Source organism: Eptatretus burgeri, chromosome 8, assembly GCF_056783735.1.
Source record: "Eptatretus burgeri isolate ZD-2024b chromosome 8, Ebu_testis_v1, whole genome shotgun sequence".
Taxonomy (NCBI): Eukaryota; Metazoa; Chordata; class Myxini; order Myxiniformes; family Myxinidae; genus Eptatretus; species Eptatretus burgeri.
In genome coordinates, this window is record NC_140968.1 from 77,556,759 (window position 1) to 77,578,803 (window position 22,045).

The window sequence follows — 22,045 nt, forward strand, 5'->3', positions numbered from 1 at the left end:
TATATACACACAAACATATACTAAATTTTAAAAAGCACTGATGCTTCTGAAAGCAGTGCAGGAGGAGGGATGTTTTAAAAAATGTAATCATAAACATTCCTATAAGTTCCACGACTTATAAACATTCCACGACTTCATGGAACTCGATAACTATATATGTACAACAATAAATATAAATTTTGTGCTCTCCATAATATATTTACAACCATTAAATCGTGTTGCAATTATGGAGGACCTGTGCATGAACGGAAAGTTTAAGAGCAACGAAATGTTTTTCTTAAGAGTTTTTTTTTTTCAATCATAAATCAACTGTAAGGAGTTAATTCTCCTCCTCTCCTCTCTGGATCTTTGTATTTATCTTTCTTTGTTCACTTCTCTCATATTCCTTCATTTTTCAATCCACACTTTGGTGTATTTTGTATCATTGAAGATGTACAAGGAATTACATCGGTTGCACCATTGAACGTAGAATTATCATCATTAATCACCATCACCATACAGTTTCCGAGTCACTTTCCGAATCTGCAAAGTTGGGTATTGATTGGCGATTTGAGTGATTAACTGCATTGGAGTTTTCTGGAACTTCTTCATTCAGAATATTATCGCTTTCAAATGCTTCATTTTCAAAGCCGTCGGTCTTTCCTTGTGTATGTGACTGTCCAAACGATATGACGTGCAGTAGAGTATATACCCTGAAGAGCCAAAGGAAAAAAAGGTTTTGAGTTAGTAAGCATTCAGGTAGAATATGCAGCAAAAATATTCTTGTAATAATCACATGATATACGAAATAAAAAGTTAATTTTTCAGAAGGGTGAAAGTGCTTCGGCTCGTCGGATTTTCTTGAGGCTCGAATGTCTCGGTTAATAAATATTGATCTCACTCATATTTTTCCCAGGCCACTTAAATTCACCAGATCCAAATATGCTCCATCATCGAGGGGTGTCTGACTAATCTTCTCGGCTCCGTCCACCACAGGTATATTAATCCCCCACCGGTTTAATTGGAGGGGACGATGGGTTTGCTCTCCATCCATCCATCCATTTGTCTGTCCCACCTGTGATTTTCCAGACTTTTTTTCCCCATACTGCTCACCTTCATTCTTTCGTTCCTCTTTTTTTTTCCCACCTTTGAAACAAACTCCCACACTCCCTTCAATCCCACTCTTCCCTCCAGGTCTTCAAAACAGCTGTTCATCACCATCTCTTATCTTCCCCCATCCAAAACCATGATCTTTTCTATCCCCGTTAATCCACCCCAAACCCACCCCCTTCAAATTCCTTGCTTTCCTCCTTCCTGAAAGTCCATGTAGTGTCCATCTTGTTTACCCTGTGTACCCCACACCACCCCTTTCCCTTCCACAGATCTCCTCATGTCTCTGTTCATGTCTCATGTATACATATGTGTGTGTATATATATATATATATATATATATATATATATATATATATATATATATATGTATATATGTATGTATATATATATATATAGGTATATATGTATATATGTATGTATATATATATATATATATATGTATATGTATATGTATATGTATATGTATATGTATATGTATATGTATATGTATATGTATATATATATGTATGTATGTATATATATGTATATATATATATATATATATATATATATATATATATATATATATATATATATATATATATATATATATATATATATATATATATATATATATATATATATATATATATATATATATATATATATATATATATATATATATATATATATATATATATATATATATATATATATATATATATATATATATATATATATATATATATATATATATATATATATATATATAATAGCCTGGTGTTGGCGCAGTGGTTAGGGCAGCGGCTTGGGATCCAAGAGGTCCTGAGTTCAAGCCCCGTTGGGCCACTGAATTAATACACCAGGGGGTTGACTCAGCCTGTCATCCTTCTGAGGTCGGCGAAATGAGTACCAGTCTGCTGGGCCAGTGTATACTCCGGTTAAAAAATAGGTGTACCATGTCCCTGTGTCGTAAGAGGCGACCAGGGTTGCGTCAGGAAGGGCATCCGGCGTAAAACATGTGCCAAATCACTATGCGGATCATACGGATGATCCGCTGTGGCGACCCCTCACGGGAGCAGCTGAAAGAAGAAGAAGAAGATATATATATATATATATATATATATATATATATATATATATATATATATATATATATATATATATATATATATATATATATATATACATACATACATACATACATATGTGGCTGCTGTTTGCATCATTTCTGGAAGTGCTGCTGTGCCACTGATACAGTGCCCCTGTTAGCAGTAAACTGGTACTCATTTTGCCGACCTTGGAAGGATGAAAGGCTGAGTCAACCCACTTGATGCTATTGCAATGGCACAACAGAGGCTGGAACTGAAGACCTTAAGATCTCTAGCCAGCTGCCTTAATGTGCACATGTGTGTAACACCAATCACGCCAAAACTACTTCACAAATTTCCACGAAGCTTGGCACATGGACCAAGTTCGACCTCATGGTGAACATGGGCTACTTGGTTCCATCTGTAGTTATGGGGACTCGGGAGGCAATGTTGACAGAAATTCTCCATGTAAATCTGTATCCTGTAGTGCCACCCGGTGGTGGTGGCATAGGATACCACAAGTCAGCTGTGGAGATAACTTGCAGTTTTGCATTGTACATGTACGTCCCCAGAGTGGGAAGCCCCCAAACCAACCTCCACTAATCAGGGGAGGCAGGGAAGGAGGGTGGGAGTCCAGAAGGAGGGGAAGGGGTCAGGTGGGATGAGGGAGGGGAAGGGATGGGAGGAAGGACCCGATATTCCTGCTGGTCTATGTTGTAAGAGAGCCGTTTATATATCTAACTGTCCCCATTTTTCTCAGGGAGGGCCAAACAGTTGTTTCCAAAACTTTCAGAGGCATCAGTGAATGCTGCAGAGTGTTTTATCAAAAAAATAAAATTAAACGTGCCTTTTTTTATTTTATTGCTCTCTAGTGCTTAAGCCTTTGTAGCTACCTGAAAGGTAATATTAAATGATCCCTGACCTCATTCCTTAATGGATTGAGGGAAGTGTTTTAGCCCCCCACAAAAAAACATGGAAAAAAACGAAATTGATTTTTTTCAAAATGCAAACTACACCAGGTGGGTACCTGGTAGTATGAAATAAATGTGTCCTGTCATTTTCGAGCAAATACTCTGCACAGACTGACCACACATAACATCTAAGCCTGCAGTCAGGTTGTCTGGTTGTTGACATAAAATAAACAGATTAATGAGTATAAAATGATGAGAGAGGGGGTAACAATTGGATTACCTGTGGTACATCATGGCAATGAACTGTATTACCAACATGGAAGCAAAAATTATCAGGAACATGAAGGCAAGAGGAGGTACGCGGAGCATTTCTTCCACTGTTGTACCATTTGTACTTTCATTGTTTTCATGCAGATTGACCTTTGGGATAGGGATTAATAGTGTGCCGCCAAATGTCTGCAACGTCAATGTAGCCACAATCCAGAGGCAGTTGATCATCAAGTAAACAAAGGTTACCTGGTTGGGGAAAGATGGGGGGATGGTGGAGAGGCAGATCATTTCAAGGTCTCAATATTGCATCTGTTAATACATATTTTCTTCAACACTTTGGGGATGTAGAATGTTCCATAGTGCTCGTCTTTTAACATGATGTTATCGTACAGTATTACAGAATTGTATTTCACTGAAACTGCTGTCTGATGCAATGCCAGCAGTTAAGGATATTTTCCGAAAATAAGAAAAGTTTTCTTGAAAACAAGAACAGTGGAATTTTTGGCAGTGGAAAAGGAAGTGGATGTGATAGACTACTTAACATCCTAAAGACAGTGTGCTTTCCTTTAAGCCACTCAACAGGCATGCATAGTAGCCTGGTGTTGGCTTTGTGGTTAGGGTGGTGGCTTGGGATCCTAGCGTCCTGAGTTCAAGTCCCGTTGGCCGCTGAAGTAATACACCAGGGGTTTGACTCAGCCTGTCATCCTTCCGAGGTCGGCGAAATGAATACCAGTGTGTACTGGTAGAGGGGCACTGCATCAGCGACACAGTCGCGCTTCCAAGAAATGATAGCTACCCTGGCAGCAAAGCTGCCATACGCAAGAAGAAGAAGAAGAAGAAGAAGAAGAAGAAGAAGAAGAAACATGCATATAATTTTGTGAACTTTCCAACCCAGATTTCTCCCAATGGCAAATCCTCCCTTCTGGACTTGGTGATGACTAATTTTCCTGCAAATGCTTCCTGCTCTTCCTCTGTTCCAATTGGCTCATCTGATCATATGTCTTGTGAAAGTCACCATCTCTCTGGCTATTCTTAGAGATCTGCTTCAGTGCTGGCGAGTCTGGCAGTAGTTCACCCAAGCAGATTGGCAGGGTCTGCAAGCAGCCATCTCTCTTCTCCATGAGTCATTTCCACAACGGTGTAAATCATGAGCTGCCAGGCAGGAAAAGTGTAGTCACACTTCCATTAAAGCGTTCCTCACCACTCGTCCCCCAAGCGGGAGGTTCAAGAGCCCGATAGTAGTTTGTGGCAAAATGACTGGTTCGAAACCAGATTTTAAAAACCACAGCTTCATTACTGCCATTGGTTGGACAAGTAAATGGAACAAAGTTCATGATGTAAAAGTACGAACAAATTGGCATCGATGAAATGTACAGGTCGATGAAATTCGGTTGTCAGGTCAGGTTCGATCTATGACCTGCTACAGGTACCATGTAAACCTGTACTAACCTGTTCCATGGTCGGGTTGTCGGCGACTAAACAGTCTCCCCCACCAGGTTTTCTGGTGAGGGGGGGTGTTTGGATATGGACACCCAGCAGGATTAAAAACAAAACCTGTCAAAGGGCGGAGGAGCTCATTGTGAGCCAACGGCTATCCATATCTAGTGCCCAACTGTGTCCGCAGACGTCCTCCTGCAGTTGGGTTACTTCTTATTAGGAGGTTGGTGGCAGGATTTGCACTCCGGCCACCGTAAAACGCTTCATTCCGCAAAACGCGAAAACGCAAAAAAATCTGAAAACCCACTCCGTGGGAGTACCTCCTGTGCAGCTTCCCTTCGCAGGGCAGCTCACCGGATGACGGGATTGGGGCAAAGCCTTCGGGACCCCCAATCTTTGATGATAGGAGGGAAACCACGGGGTAACATCCCTGGGTCAGATTGCGGGAGAGTGTGTCGGAGTGGTGCTGAGGTGTCGTCCATCAGACGGCGGTCTCCTTGGGTTAACCTGAGGCGGTCCCTTCGGGTGGGTGCCTGGAATGTCCTATCCCTAAGAGAGGATGATCACCTGTCTCTGTTATCATCTGAGCTCAAGCGTTTGGACATCGGGATTGCAGCTCTCTCTGAGGTTCGGAGACCGGATTGCGGCGAGATAATGGTGGGTGGTTACACCTACTATTGGTCTGGTCGCTCTGATGGTTACCATACCCAAGGAGTTGCTGTAGCTGTGTCCAATAAGCTGACCCCAATGATAATTGAGGTAACACCGGTCAACGAGCGTATTATGAGATTAAGGATTCGTCACTCCTTAGGTGTCATTTCCCTGGTCTCTGTTTATGCTCGGACTGAGGCGAGTGATCTCACCGTGAAGGACACATTCTACGCCACACTCGAGTCTGTGGTTGATCATTGCCCCAGACGAGATACACTTCTAGTCTTGGGGGAGTTCAATGCATCGACTGGAACTGATAGGGATGGTTATGAGGTGTGTGTTGGTCCCCATGGGTCAGGAACTATGAACCAGAATAGCACTAAGTTCCTTGACTTTGCAAGAAGTCATGGACTTAGGGTGGCTGGTTCATGGTTTCAGCGACCACAAGCTCATCGCTGGACTTGGTATTCCAACGCTGGCGGTGTGGCAAAGGAGATTGACCATGTCCTCATTGACGGTCGTTGGAGGATGATCCAGAACTGCAGGGTCTACCGGAGTGCTCAGTTCCTCAATACTGACCACAGGCTTGTTGTAGCAACTCTAAAGCTGCACCTTAAATCCTGGAGAATGGTACCATCCCAGCCTAGGCTGGATGTTGCCAAGCTCAGGGATGAGAGAGTAGCTGAGGAGTTTGCGAACAGGCTGAGTGGACACTTGGGGGGTCTGGGTGCTTTGGGGGGTCCTGAAGAGTTGTGGAGTGCCTTCAAGACCACCGTCCTTGATGTTGCCGGTGGATGTCTTGGAGTTCACCGCAGGGCAAAGAAGAATTTTGTCTCTCAAGGGACACTGGATACCATTGACCAGAGTCGCAGGGCCAGGCTGAATGGCAGAGCTGAGCTGTTCAGGGAGCTGAGGCGTAAAACTGTACGTGCACTGAGAGTGGACAAGGAGGCCTATGTGCGAGGAATCTGTGAGGGGGTAGAGCATCACCTGTGGCCAGGTGATTCTCGTCCCGCTTACAGGGGAATTCGCGCATTACGTTCATCCAAGCCCATCCCTCGGAGCACTGCAGTTCGAGCAGAGATTGGTAGGCTCTTGACAGAGGAGTCTGAAGTGAAGGCCCGCTGGGCCGGTTACTTTGAGCGGTTGTACCAGGCTGACCCCCCAGCTGTCGAGTTGGACGTCAAGGGTGTTACAATCCCTGTTGCTGACCCTCGAATCAACTGTGGTCCACCTTCGCTTGTGGAAACACGGGCTGCGGTGAACCAGTTGAAACGGGGCAAAGCTCCAGGGATTTGTGGCATCCATGCCAAACTTCTCAAGGCTGGTGGAAATGCTGCACTCGTGTCGTTGCATGCAGTTTTGTGCTCTGCCTGGAACACAGGCATCATCCCAACTGACTGGAAGAGGGGCCTTGTTGTCCCTCTCTGGAAAGGGAAGGGTGATCGCCAAGACTGCAACAACTACCGAGGGGTGACGCTGCTCTCAGTGCCGGGCAAGGTCTTTGCTCGGATAATTCTTGATAGGGTTCGCCACCATCTGCTTGAGCACCAGCGTCCAGAGCAGTCAGGCTTTACACCAAAGAGGTCAATGATTGACCATATCCTTGCCCTTCGTGTCCTCACCGAACGCAGACGAGAGTTTCGGTAGGGGCTGCTTGCAGCCTATGTTGATCTCTGTAAAGCGTTTGATTCAGTGAATCGGGATGTCCTCTGGAGGATTCTTGGTCTTCGTGGGGTGCCACCAAAACTGATCGATCTGATGTCTGAACTCTACTCTGGTACTGAGAGTGCTGTGAAGTGTGGTGGTACCATCTCTGACTTATTTCCAGTTGTTACTGGAGTTCGTCAGGGATGTGTACTTGCCCCCACACTTTTCAGCACTTGTATGGACTGGATTTTAGGGAGGATGTCGGAGAGATCAAGTTGCGGTGCATCGTTTGGGAATGTCAAGATCTCGGACCTTGATTTTGCAGATGATGCAGTCATCTTTGCGGAGACTTTAGACATCCTTTTGGGGGCCCTCGAGGTGCTGAATGAGGAGTCGGAGCCGCTGGGATTATGGGTTTCTTGGGTCAAAACGAAGATCCAGGCTTTCGGTGACATCTTGGATGCTGCTGTCCTGCCTGTGTCTGTTTGCGGTGAGGATGTTGAGGTCGTGGAGAGATTCACTTACCTTGGCAGTGATATTCATGTCTCTGCTGGCTGCGAGTCAGAGGTCAATCGACGTCTGGGTCGGGCCTGGGGAGTCATGGATTCACTGGATCATGGGGTGTGGCGCTGCCGGTACCTGTGCGGGAGGACGAAAGTCCGAGTCTTCAGGTCCTTGGTACTTCCAGTCTTGCTCTATGGGTGCGAGACTTGGACTCTGACCAAGGATCTGAGACGGAGACTTAATTCCTTTGGTACCAGGTCTCTTCGGAGAATCCTTGGCTATCGCTGGTCAGATTTTGTGTCCAACGAGCGGTTGCTGAGAGAGACTTGGATGAGATTTGTTAACTGCATAGTCTGTGAGCGTCAGTTGCGGCTGTATGGACATGTGACTCGTTTTCCTGACGCTGATCCTGCTCACCAGATTCTCTCAGCGAGGAAGTCTCATGAGTGGAGGAGGCCAGTGGGCCGACCACGTGCCTCATGGTTGCAGCAGGTTGACCATCATCTCAAGGAGATGGAGATGGGCTTGGCATCTGCCTGGGGGATGGCCAGACGGAGGCCCCTGGAGTACCAGCGGAAAGTGGACGCAGCGACGCGCTGTTCTGGCACATGCTCCCATACCTGACCTGAAATGTACACTACAGATCTTTCACATCCAACAACTAATGCCGGCAGATGGGAACCCCAATTTAACATCAATTTGAGGGATGGTACACACGATGATGAATCACCCTGCCTGAGAAACACCGGGATGGCAGTTTATAGCTGGGTCAGGATTTAAACCCAGGCTCGACAGCTTATAGGTGAGTGTGCATATCTCTAAGTCATCCTGCCAGCCATAAATCATCACAATTAATTTCTGGATACATGAGTGAATGAATAAATTAAGGTTGTGTGTTGGTAGTGGTGATGGTAAAGTGTGTTGAGTATATGGAATTAAATATATTTTTATAACACCAACGACTTTCTTAAATTCCTGCTCATGTTATGGAGTATTAGTTTTGATCCATGGTATGTTTGCTGTTGTTTAAATCACTGTTATCGTGAATGCCAGAATATAACACAAAATTGTGGAACAGGAAAATTTTCGCAAAGGACTTTAAGCAGGCTGTCAAATCTGCACTCATATGGATGTAACATAAAAGTGAAGACTCACTTTGTTTCGTAGACTGATTAGCTCTTTCTGAATTTCCTCTTTCTTCTTCTTATCTTCATTCAGTGGTTCCAGATACCTCTTTATTAAAAGATTCCAGAAGTTCGTTTCCTGAGAGCACAAAATGTGGCAAAAACAATTTGTAATGTGCCATGGGGAAAACAGCAGCAAAGGGAGAGGGAGCTGAAACCAAAATAATTCAAAACAGTTTGTCCACATCCCTCATTGGACAACAGCTTACAAGATAAGAATCAATACTCTATGAAAGAAGTTCATACATGGTCTTTGTTTCCCTCAGCATCATCTCATGCACTTTTGTGTTATACATCAGTGCAATTGGGTCAGGTCAGGTCAGGTATGGGTCGGGCCTGGGGAGCTGTTGCTGTGACATCTTGGATGTGACGCTGCTCTTGCAGCTGTTCTGCTCTGATATCTTTCAGAGCTGTTAGCATAGTTGCGGTGCATCGTTTGGGTTAGGGTTAGGGTTAGGGACTAACAACTAACACTAACTTACTAACCCTAACATTAAAGTTATTAAGATGTTGACCCAACTGTTTGAACTGCATTCTTACGCGCAGTGACATTCATGTTGAATCAATGTTGAAAGTCAAGCCTGGCCCAATTCGTACACATATTCAGTCATTATGTGTGTGATGCACATAAATCAATAAGCACCCTGCAATAAGCAATTGGGTGGTGTTTATAAATACATCAGTACATTATATATACATTCATAATGTAGTTTATATATACATTATATATACTATATATATATATATATATATATATATATATATATATATATATATATATATATATATATATATATACGTTCAGAAGGTAGGAGATTTCAAAGACATCCCAGGTCTCGAAGTAGCCACCTCCATTTCAGTAAAGGATCATAATTCGATTTATGGACCACTTTATGAAGTTTTCTTGTTTTCAAAGTTTTGTTCTGAGAACTCTTTTGAGGATCGTCACCGAACCCTGGACAGCTTCCAACTGCAGTTCATTTGTAATAATATTCCCAGGGATGGTTTTTAAGATCACTGTGAAGTTCTTCTTCATCATTCCCGTTGCTCACAATGATCACTGGTACAATTTTGGATCTCTTCAGCTTCCAGGATCTTTTCACTTCATTTTTGAGATCTTTGTTTTTGGTAATTTTCTGGATTTCTGCATTGTGAAGGACAAAATCACTGGATACTAACACCTCAAATAGCAATGCATTTTATTTTTTGTCACTCAGTACTTACTATATCCAGTCGCAATGCTTTATTTTCTGTGTTCACGCTCGATGGGATCATTAGGTCATGCATGAGCATTACTTCCTTGTTTTCAGTGATTGCTTTTGGTTCATGTTTCCATGAGTTTTCTGGAACTGGGATATTGAAGTTTTTGTAGATGTGCCAGTGGATTACTCCACATACTTTGGTGTACCTTTGTGTGTACAGCTGTTCTGACATGAGTTTTTTTTTTAACATCCTGAGAGGAGGTGGCTCATACTTTCTATTTATACCTTGTGGAACGTACACTTGTCCAATTGACTCAGTCCCAGCATTTTATTAAAGCCATTCCTGTGGTGGCCCTGGTTTTGGGCATTTATAATGATTTGTTCTGCATCCCAGTTGAGCTGACCACTTCTTAGCCCTTCCAAAGAGCCTTCTCTGTCTATTCTCAATCTGTCCAATTCTTTTTCTTTGTACCTTCCTGCTCTTTTGTCGTTTTCCAAGTTGGCAGTGTATATCTGTTGGTATTTCGTTTTATATTTTATTTTGTCTTTTTTCCAATTGTTGGGGCCATCTGTATTCGGTGTTGTTTCGGTTTCTTGTGTGACATCCTGCATTTGCACCTGTCTTTGGAAGTTTTTTTGCTTGGTGGGTAAGGGATGCCTTCTGTGGTTTGATGACTTTGTGTTTGCTTTCAAATTAGATTCGGTAGTCTGTTGCACTTTTCACGTATTCCGCCAATCCTACAATTGTCATTCTGTGCACTTGGTTGAGCTTGATCAGGCCTCAACCTCCTCCTCATCTCGGTAGGCACATTCTCGGGATGCAATGATTTTTGCAAAACATTTTGTGCATGGTGAGGTCAACATAGGCTAAAACACCCCTAACCTAGACCTTTTCAATCAACATAGACCTTTTGACCCCAAAAACAAGAGGCTTCTTGCTTATGATGAACTCTACCAGGTGGATAAGTTTCATGAAGATCGGTTTAAAATTGTGACCTGCAGGCAATTGACATACAAATAAACAGACAAACAGAATAATGCACAAGACCAACCAATACACTCTACCGTACTTGAAAAATCTTCGATTTTCACAAGGAACAAACAAACGGACCGAAATTCAATACCCACTCCTCTGGTGAGGGTAATAAAACATGCCATAGACATCATAGTAGTGGAGGAATTAACCTATGCATAAGGAGGGGTTCTTTGCAAAGTTTCATGAAATTATGATCAATAAATTGGCGTTCACATTTGCTGTTATGCAATAAATTGGGAGTTACGAAAAACCATCTCTCCATAGAGAAGCGAGGTTGATTTCTCTTAGAAAGATGTTGACCCAACTGTTTGAACTGCATTCTTACGCGCAGTGACATTCATGTTGAATCAATGTTGAAAGTCAAGCCTGGCCCAATTCGTACACATATTCAGTCATTATGATAATTGAACTGATAATTTCTTGCATACTCAAATGCTCACACAATGTCTCTAACTTCTTGGACACAGTGTCTCTGAGTAGGTGGGGAAGTTTCTGGAAATCAGACTTAGACTTTGCGATGGATCCAAGCATCATGTTCTGAAAGCCTGCTCTGCCGTTCCTGCACATTCTCTTTCAGCTGTGTTTAGCCTATCGTTTTCCCTCCATCACCGTCCATCTACTTGGAAGTCAAGTACTCTCTATGTCCAGAGATGAATATTAAGTGAAATTGTTTGTGTGATAAAGCCAGAGCAACATGCCTGATAAAGTACAAGATGCTGTCATGCCTTGGCAGTTCCACAAAGACAGAAAGAAATTCACTTTAAAGAAGACATGTTCTCAGATGCTAAAGAGTAATGACAATTAAAGAACAGGAAAGTAGGAAGAGGAAGATGGACTTGATCAAATTAAGCAGAAAATAGGAGGCCCCAGGAATTATATGGCTTGAGAATTCAACAATGGACATATCAATACACTGTACAGTATATATTGAATTTAGTATCATGAGCTAAGTACTCAGATGGGAATTCCAAACATACCTATAAAACATGAAATTTGATATAAAACAGAGTTTTCCCATTTTATTAAATTGCCATCCAAAGAGGGGAATGAAATGATTTCAAATAAATGTAACTGAACTTCAATTAAACAATCCTGACTTGGGGAGGGGGTCCAAACATGACTGTATTTTGTCTTCACTGACACCTGTTAACAGGAATGAGGCCCCATGCACTCCCAAGTGAGAACAGTATATGTTTTGCCAAATTGCACTGCATATCTAAAGTTCTTTCTGGTTTAATTTGTACCACATATGAAATCGATGTGCTTGCTAGAGGATTACAAAGTTAACTTACACCATGCAGTTCCTCTTCCACCTCCTCATTGAAATCTTGATACAGTTTTACAACACTCATTGCATGACGACGTGATGTGGGATTTCTACGGGATTCTCCAATGAACACCCCTGAAGGAAGTAGAGACAATGTTAGCATGCAATCAATCCATTTGATCTCAAAAGTGCATCCAAGTCAAAATGAATTGATTAAATCGAGATAACGCAAGAGTCTCTAATGAAACAATATGTTAAAATATTTTTTTTTTGCAGAAATTTTGACTCTCATGCACTGTAGTTAAACAGGAATGATCACACTGTGGTCACAACCTGCGACAAAATCCGGTCATGGGCCAATTAGGAAACGTGCATTCAATACGCTATTAAAACATTAACTTGGCACCCCCTCATCCATGTCAGCCTCTGCATGGTTATATCAGAATCATGGATTGTTTAACCGCAATATGGGGCCGTTCAAGAAATACGTAACACATTTTTTTATGGGGGAGCGTACCATGTACGCTGACGGGCTTGATTAAACCTTTCGAATAATTTTTATTCAACATACGAGTAGATTTTTTGGGGGTCCCTCATCGTGAGTAAGGTTTATATCAGTTTATAATCAGCAGAGGCCAACCAGAAAACCAACATGGCAGCCATATTATATTGTCTGGGTGGCATGGTGGGTGGAGTCAAGCGACAAATGTAGTGGAGTCCAGAAGCTGTCTGATCAATGGGTGCACATTTCAAAAATTGACCCCCCAACAAGAACCAGAACAACAGCGACACCAACCATGCGGAGCTCGTGTAGACCTGTGACACGTCACATGTAAAGTCATTATAATTCCATTAATAATTATAATGTAAGTATTACATTATTGAGCTCAGTCGGGTAAGCATTGGTTGGCCAGCATGTGGTATTCTATATTGTGGTCTGTTATTAATTTATGTTTTGCCTTTTCCTCACAATATGTGTTAATTTCCAGCCTGACGGTGGGATGATTATTACTTTTGCCAATGAAGGTGGACAGAGGTTATGTTTTCATCCCTGTCTGTCTGTAAACAGGATACCTCAAAAATTTGTGGACGGATTTAGATGAAATTTGGTGGACAAGTTGCGTGTGTGACAAAGACAAATCGATTCGATTTTGGTGAAGATCCTGATCTGAATCCGGATACGATGATTTTAAAAGCGATTCTTCACCATTCAGTGTAGGGCCAAAAACGATAGTACTGAAAAGCATGATATCTCAAAAAGTTGATGGACGAGTTATGACCAAACTTTGTGGGTGAGTTGGGTAGTTAACAAGAACAAGTCGGTTAGACTTTGGTTCAGGTCCAGATGCAGATCTGGCCTATCAGTGAGATACAAAATGTATACTATTCCGTCTGGTGGAGGTATGCGCTCTACAGAGTGCCGCTCTCATTTGAATATGCATTTGCATGTACACTCTGGATGGCTGGTTCAAATTTGAGGGTGCTCGAGTTGGACCATCATCTTGATAGATTGCTGAAAGAGGGATCAAGGGTGGAGTATTTGAAGAGACACTTTAAGGGACTGCTAAGTTACAGCTGAGAAGTTTTGGGGGAGTTGGAGAAAAAGTTGAGCACTGAGGGAGTCACAGTAGTACAGATAAGACAGATAAGACAATGAAGATAAGAAGGATCTCATCCAGCTTTTGGAATTGGTTCTTCTGGCAGAGCCATAATAATAATAACTATAACTGCCACTTTATAACTGCTGGCAGTGATGACCGGGTACCCAGACGTCCGCCTTTGATACAACATGAGACTTTCTGTAGATGATAGTTGCAAAGTTTTGCTTAGATAGGATAAGTGGTTCCAGAGAAAACATTATTTAATCGTGATACAAATAGAGCCCTGCTTCGATACAGCGCGGGACTGACGCGTTACGAACCGGGAAGCACAAAGTGTTCAATCTATGTATTCCGTATGCAGTCAGCCCTATTTCCTGGGGACATTGGCGGTATCAATTGAATTGGTATTCCTGTACCCTCAAACGCTTTCAGGTGCAGCCAAGTGAGCCTTCTGGAAAAAAAACAAAAATCTAAAAGTTCTCAGATTCAAATGATTAAATAATTCTGGTTGCCAAACCGCGTGGCCGATCGGGTTGAAATTTTAAACCTATGTTTCACATGTCGGCTAGATTACAATTGTGAAGTTTCGCATATTTTGAAGCAGCGGTTCCAGAGTAAACAATAATTAATATTTTCCCTTCAATCCAACATGGCTGCCAAACCCTGGGGCCGATCGAGTTGAAATTTAAACGCTTCATTCCACATGAAGGTTCCATCATAACTCTGGAACTACTGCATCAATAAAATGTGAAATTTCAGAGTAAACATTAATTAATATTTTTCCTTCAATCCAACATGGCTGCCAAACGATGTGTCGTACATCAAAAGGGCAAGATAACTTTTGTTCGTCATGGAGAGGCGGTCATACTTGTGGAGTTTCGCCTCAATCTGTTCAGCCGTTTCAGAGAAGAAGACTTTTAAAGTTATTAATTTTCAATCCAATATGGCTGCCGTACCATGTGACCTATTACAACATAAATTTAAATTCTCCCTCTAATGGAGTAGTGGATCATGCTTGTTAAGTTTTGTGTTGATCAGACAAGGTGTGTTTTTCTATCCAAGATGGAGGCCAAACCATGTGACTTGTGACATCATAATTTTTAGCATATATGCAGAAATGGTTGTGTATGATAAGTACCAGGTTTCACTTCGATAGGATAAGTGGTTCCAGAGAAAACATTATTTAATGTATTTCTTGAATTCAACATGACTGCCAAACCATGTGACCTCTCAATGATTCATTATCAAACTTATATTCACTACCCATGTGTAATATGTAGGTGAAGTTTCCCCTTGATCTGACCAGCCATTCTGGAGGTTTGCGGGTTTTAGGGTAAATTCAATATGGCGGCCAAAGCATGTGACCTATCAATGAGAAATTAACAAACTTGGGGAAAGTGTGCTTGAATTCTTGCCTCAATCTGTCCAGCCGTTCTGGAGAAAAGGATTAAAATTTTTTATTAATTTTCAATCCAAGATGGCTGACGAACCATGTGACCTATCACATCATAAATTTACATTCTGCCTCCAATCGTGTACTGGAACATGTGTATGAAGTTTCGTGTTAATCGGATAAGGTAGGTTTTCTATCCAAGATGGCTGCGAAACCATGGGACTTGTGACATCATAATTTTTTACCATGTGTGCAGACATGATGGAAGATGATAGTTGCAAATTTTCGCTTCGATAGATTAAGCAGTTCCAGAGAAAACATTATTTAATATTTTTCTTAAATCCAACATGGCTGCCAAACCATGAGACCAACAATTATTCATTAACAAACTTGTAAAACGATGTTATGGGGGAATGTGCATGTAAAGTTTCGCCTCAATCTGTCCAGCCGTTCTGGAGAAGATGTTTGAAGGTTTTAGGGTAAATTCAAGATGGCCGCCAAACCATGTGACCTATCAATAAGAAATTAACAAACTCGTAAAAGGATGTCATGGGGAATGTGGGTGTAAAGTTTCGCCTCAATCTGTTCAGCCGTTCTGGAGAAGATGTTTTTAATTTTTTTAAAAAAACAAGATGGCTGCCAAACCAAGGCATCTATGATGTCATAATCATTTTTTTTTACAGTGATTTGTTGTGTAGATGACGCTCAATAAATTTCAGATTTTTCCCATGCAGCGTTCTACTTGACGAATTTTCACCAGCATACTGCTTCACTGATGACGTCACGAAAAATCACGTGTGTTCCCCATTGGGAGTTCATTAAAATGTATGAAGCAAAAAATTTTTCCATTGCACGGTTTCAGAGATACAGAGGTCCAAAGTTTATTGGGTTTTTTTCAAGATGGCACCCATACCACGACCATGTGACCTATGACGTCATAATTATCAATTAAGTATGCTATCAAAAAAGATACATACTATGGTGAAAATTTCGTGTCGATCGGACTTACCGTTCCTGAGAAAATGATTTTTAAAGCGAAAGAACCCGCAAATTGCCGGCGGAAAAATAATAATAAATAAACAAGAAAAACAATAGGTTACCCAGTCCATTTGACTGGGTCCCCTAATAATAATCAATAATGGAGCAGATGTATGGATGTACAGTGCCTATAGAAAGTGTACACCCCCTTTCAAAATTTTCACCTTTTGTTGCCTTATAACCTGGAATTAAATTGCATTAAATCACACTTTTTCCACCTTTATTTATCCATCGTAGCCCACAACTTCCAAATGAAAAACAAGTTCTGCAAACAACCATCACACTTCAGGACTGTTCTCCTCTATCTATTGCCCCTGATATTAATTTAGCCTGGGAATTCTTCCACAGAAACTGCCTCTCTCTTTTGCACACTTCAACACAGGAGGAGACCAGTAGGCCCATCAAAGCCTGCACAATGGCTGCCATCTGCCAACATATTGTTGTTTGTCCATGCTCGATCCTTTTTAAATCCTATGTCAAGCACTGAAGCAGCATGTATCATTTTGAAAATCTTCGGGATGACTTGGCCGGGGTTTGGCCTTTCAGACTCAGAGCGAACGCTCTATTGCTCCACCACGGGACATAGCAATTCTCTGTCCTGTGCAGACTCAAAGTGGTGGTTGGTGTTTAGCAACATTTGCATCTCTCTTCATGAGTCTGCAGTTTTAATGCACAATTTTACATGCTGCTGGTACTTTGGTGCTTTCTCTCCTGTCCATATTATGGTGTGCATCTGCCATTGGTGCATTAAGCTGTTTTCTATATCAGAGACAGTACAGCACATGGCTGCTGGTTGCAGAACCTGCTGGGGGAGCAGGGTTGTATGTACCTCTGATGCAGTGCTTCTTGTAGGTCAGAGCAGGAATTTGGCTCGGGTGTCGGCGATAGCTCACCTACTCTTCACCAAGGACACCTTGGGATACTGCTGTGATGGAACACTCCGGAATGTCTCATGTTTTCATGATCTCTTCTGAATGTCAACATAACTTTGAATGTTTTGACATTCGGTATCATAACTTGGTTTGGAACATTATATTATAATCTTAACTTGGCTACAAACATGCATACAAAAATATTAATTGGGAAATATCCAAGTACAGATTTGGGGGAAAAGTATGTGACCTGAGGGATATTGAGGGATCCAGAGGAAGAAGTACAAAGGGAACAGATGTATATAGACATAATGTTTACAAAAAACAACTTTGTTTTCATTTCCCAGGCTGAATGTTTATTTATTTTGAACATCATAAAAAAAATGAAACACTTTGTTTGCTGCAAGTGTATATACAAGCCTGTTTATCTTGTTTATTTGACATTTAAACAATCAGAGTTGCTCCGGTACCTTACCTTCATGTTTGTTTAATGTTGCCATGCCTGTGAAGTATTCTTCGACCTTGTTAAACTCCACTTGCAGCTCATTGCTCCGCTTCATGAGCTTGTCATATTTTTCCTTCAGCTCTACATAATCTTCTGGAATGTCATTGTCTTCCAGAAATTTCTGTTGAAATTGACAGTTTTAAAAGGATACATTTGCGGGGCATTCTTTGGGAATGGTGAAAGAAACCAACAATTTTGGCTGCACGTTATTTCTTGAACTGCTTTTCAAGACTTGATAAAATGAGAGATAAATGATGCATCCCATTTTCCTTTGAATGCTGATACCTGATGGACCCTTTGATATTGTTTTCGGTGAAAGAGGAAACATGCAAACTCCCACATGTAATCCCTACAGGGATGTTTGAATCGGGCCATCAAACGGACTGAAATGTGTACTTCTGCCGAAGATACACAAAGGGAACGCGACATGATAGAGTGCTGTCAAAGGGCAGTTTTATTTGAATATGGCTTTGCAGCGATTCAAAATCTAGATCAGATGGCTTAGAGGCGAGAATGCTCATCACTGGGCCATGATTCCAACTCTAATGACTTTTCGTACAAGAAATCATGTCACATGAGCAGATTGTTTGAATGATTACATTATTATGAGGGTTGATGCAAAAAGTAATGCCCCTTATTTTTCAGTTTACAAGGAAGCACAAGGAAATCAGACACAGGTGGAGGCCGTTCCAGCTCATCATGCCTGCACCATGTCAACACCACACTAATTAATCAACACCAGATCCAAGGAAGAAAATGCAAATTATTTATTCATTTTTAATGAAGTGTTTTCGTGTTTTATTTTTTTTGAAAGTTTTTGTATTTTTTTTTTTCCTCAGGGGAGGGGGCATGGGCTTGGTTAAAAAACACATCATCAACCACACAAACACCCCTTGATGAGACCCCCACTCACAGCACTCCATACACAAGCACACAATCACCCATCAATGTTCAAGCTACCTAAAAGTCCTGCCACCAACCCGATACCCCTCTATCTTCATAACTCCAGGTTCCTATCTAATTCAAATTTAAACTTATATACTTTTTCTGCTGCAACTACCTTTCCAGGGAGACCATTCCATACATTAACTACTCTCTGAGTAAAAGACCCCGACCTTGCAACCATCTTAACTCTTCTCTTCTTTACTCTCAAGTTATGGCCCCTGTTCCTATCACTGTCTACTCTGCTGAATAATTCATCTGCACTTATTTTATCTTTACCTTTCATTATCTTAAACATCTATATCATACCTCCTTGTAACCACCCTCCTTTCTAATGCACAGTATAAAGCCCTGTCTCCTTCAGCCGCTCCTCATAGCTGAGTCTAGCGAGGCCGGGAATCAATCTTGTAGCCCTGCGCTGAACCCACTCGATGGCATCGATGTCCTTCTGGAACTGTGGTGATCAGAATTGCACACTATTCTAAATGTGGAGTCACTAAATTCCTGTACAATGTTAACACCACCTCTTTTGATTTATAATTGATCCCCCTCCGAATACAACCGAAATCCCTATTTGCTTTACTATACCTGCCTGGCATTGTGCTGCCTGCTTACCTCCCATATCTATAACCAATCCACAGGCCTCTGTAAAAGGCTCCAATCCTTCTCCTGTGTAAGACGCTCCAAAATTACCCCTTGCATCATGTTATCTCTATTTTCATTGTTCTTTCCCATCTCCAACACCTTACACTTGCTCAGGTTAAATTCCATCTGCCAATCTTTTGACCAATCTATGCAAGTATCAATACTTTCCTGTATCTGATCACCACCCCCTCTGCTATCCACCTTACCTCCAAGCTTTGTGTCATCTGCAAATTTGAAAAGCTTACTCTTTACCCCATTATCCAAATCGTTGATGTAAATAATGAATTGTAATGGTCCGAGTACTGATCCCTGAGGTACCCCACTACTTACATCCTCCCTCTCACATCCACTCTTTGCTTCCTATCACTAAGCCAGTTTGCAATCCAATTAGCTACCTGACCAGCCACGCCACAAGCCCTCACTTTGACTAACAACCTCCGATGTGGTACCTTATTAAATGCCTTCTTAAAGTCTAGATATACTATGTCCACTGCCTTTCCCTCATCCACCCAATCAGACACTGCTTCATAGAACTCTAAAAGATTTGTTAAACAGGAACTACCTTTGGTAATCCCATGCTGAATACCTTTAATTAGTTTGTATTTATTTAAATGGTTCCTCATCTGGTCCTTAATTAATGTCTTCAACACGTTCCCCACAACTGAAATCAAACGAACAGGTCTATAGTTTCCAAATCCTTCTCTGGATCCTTTCTTAAATAATGATGTTACTTTTGCTCATCTCCAATCCTCCAGTACCTGTCCTGACTCCAGTGAACTGTTGAAAATATCCGTTGACATCTCACTTACCAGCTCAGCTACCTCCATCAATACTCTCGGTTGCATATTATCTGGACCCGGAGCCTTATCTACTCTTCGATTACCGAGCTGTTCTTTTACTACCTCCACTCCAACCTGGATCTTCTGGAAAAGCCCTTCTTCATCTCCTCTATAGATACTCTCAGCTATTGGCAATTCTCCTGACTGTTCTTGTGTAAAAGTTGAAGAAAAATACCTGTTTAATAAGCCTGCCCTCTCACTTTCATCACCAACCACTCTCCCGGTGCTATTCCTCAATGGGCCAACACTGGTCCTAACCTGTTCTTTCCCCCTGATATACTTAAAGAAAGCCATGCTATTATGTTTCATATTCTTAGCCATGTCCATCTCAGACTCTCTTTTGGCTTGCCGAGTTATTGGGTGGTCGCTAGACTACCGTTTTTCTCAGGTTTTCCGTCTGTTTGTTTGTATGTAATGGACAGCTCTGGAGGCCAGAGGAGTCAACCGATTTTGATGAAACTTGACAGGTAGGTTCATACCAGGATCTAGTTGTATGCTTTTGAGCACCGTTGCTATGGACGCCACTGATGCCTAGCAACGGGACTTAGAAATTTTAGAAAAAAATCCGAATTTTTTTTCAAAAATCAAAAATCGGCTTCCAGGCTTTTATGCGCACTATAATCAACCTCTTTGTCAAAAGTTTTCAGCCCGATCCGTCAAAAACTATGACAAGTATGCAATTATATAGCCACCACCCATGTCGCCTACCAGCTTGTTTTCTAAACTTGCCTCTGTTTACTCCGATAGTGATATAAATCTAACTCCAGTCCTGTTATTTTAAACCTAACTAGAACGGGCACTCAGAAGAGCGCATACCTTTGTCAACGCTACATTTTGCCCCCCCCCCCCCAGAAACCATTAATTGTGAGGGTATTTAATCCCATACCACATCTGTTATCTCATATGTGTTATGATGGCTTAAAAACATTAAATTTCCTGCTGTTTGACACTGATTCACGTACATTGTACAATTTCTGTATGAACTCCCTGACCTTTTTGGGTGTCGGTGTCAAGTCAAACTGATGACAACTGGTCACATTATAAGAAATTATTTTCTGGCATTTTAGGGGCATTTAGCACACACGAGTTTCTGTTTTTCTAAATAAGTTATTTATGGTGAACAAACAAACATTCATTTTCAGAAAGTATGACATCTGAAATTACTAATTCAGCTGTGTGTACTATATGTAGAGCGTATGACATTAGCTGGTTGCACGATAGGGGGTTTTGAAGTACTATCGATAAATAGAACTATAAGTTGTGAAATACGCCTCTCCTGGTGCCAAAGTCCCATTGGTTTGCATGGAGAGAACTATGTTTTTGCCTGCTAATCCGTTTTTATGACCTCCATCCTTACAACTGTAAAATGTGCATATCTTTTATTTTTTAATATCTTCAAATTGCACCAGCAGCCGAAAGCATCATGGCACATAAGAATGACACATTTGAAGATGAATGACACATGAACCCTAAACAGAATCTTTGCACACACAATGTTATGGTCACTTGCTCCTCATCAGGTGATCATGCTTTTTTTTAGAATGGTTGACATCAGCTGGTTGTGGTTGCGCAATCCAAAAGTAATACATCACCTGGCTCCTAATTTATAAAAAGGAACATTTTTTGTTTAGTGTGTGTACGTGCCACTAAGGTATGCACATTTTGTAAGTTCAGTGACACCCCCCCCCCCCCAATGCTTTAAACTCACCAATAAAGTCAATGTCAAATATTACACATCACAGGATAGGGGAATTGAATTCTAAACATTTTGAATCTACTTACATGCAAATTGTTTAAGAATTGACCGCGTTATGATAACTAGTGCATGGCCATAGGTGCGTGCCCGTAGGTGTGTGCCTGTAGGTGCAAACAAAACAAAACAAAAAACTTTCAAACCGCATGCCAGAACCAACCACACATGCCGTTCCTTCACTCT

The 22,045-nt window shown here is 41.6% G+C and overlaps 1 protein-coding gene across 1 annotated transcript in view; it reads right to left on the reverse strand.

The window, feature by feature from the left end:
* LOC147022102 (chitin synthase chs-1-like) overlaps positions 1-22,045 on the reverse strand; it is a 181,654-nt gene that overhangs the window by 316 nt on the left and 159,293 nt on the right. Inside the window, exons 23-27 of the mRNA XM_085892696.1 lie at positions 17,654-17,804; positions 12,300-12,409; positions 8,741-8,848; positions 3,354-3,589; positions 1-692 (exon numbers count right to left, since the gene is read on the reverse strand). The exon at positions 1-692 is cut by the window's left edge and continues 316 nt beyond it. Of these exons, the coding sequence (XP_085748822.1) occupies positions 491-692; positions 3,354-3,589; positions 8,741-8,848; positions 12,300-12,409; positions 17,654-17,804 (807 nt within the window). The 3' untranslated portion in view covers positions 1-490. The remainder of the gene's footprint in view (positions 693-3,353; positions 3,590-8,740; positions 8,849-12,299; positions 12,410-17,653; positions 17,805-22,045) is intronic.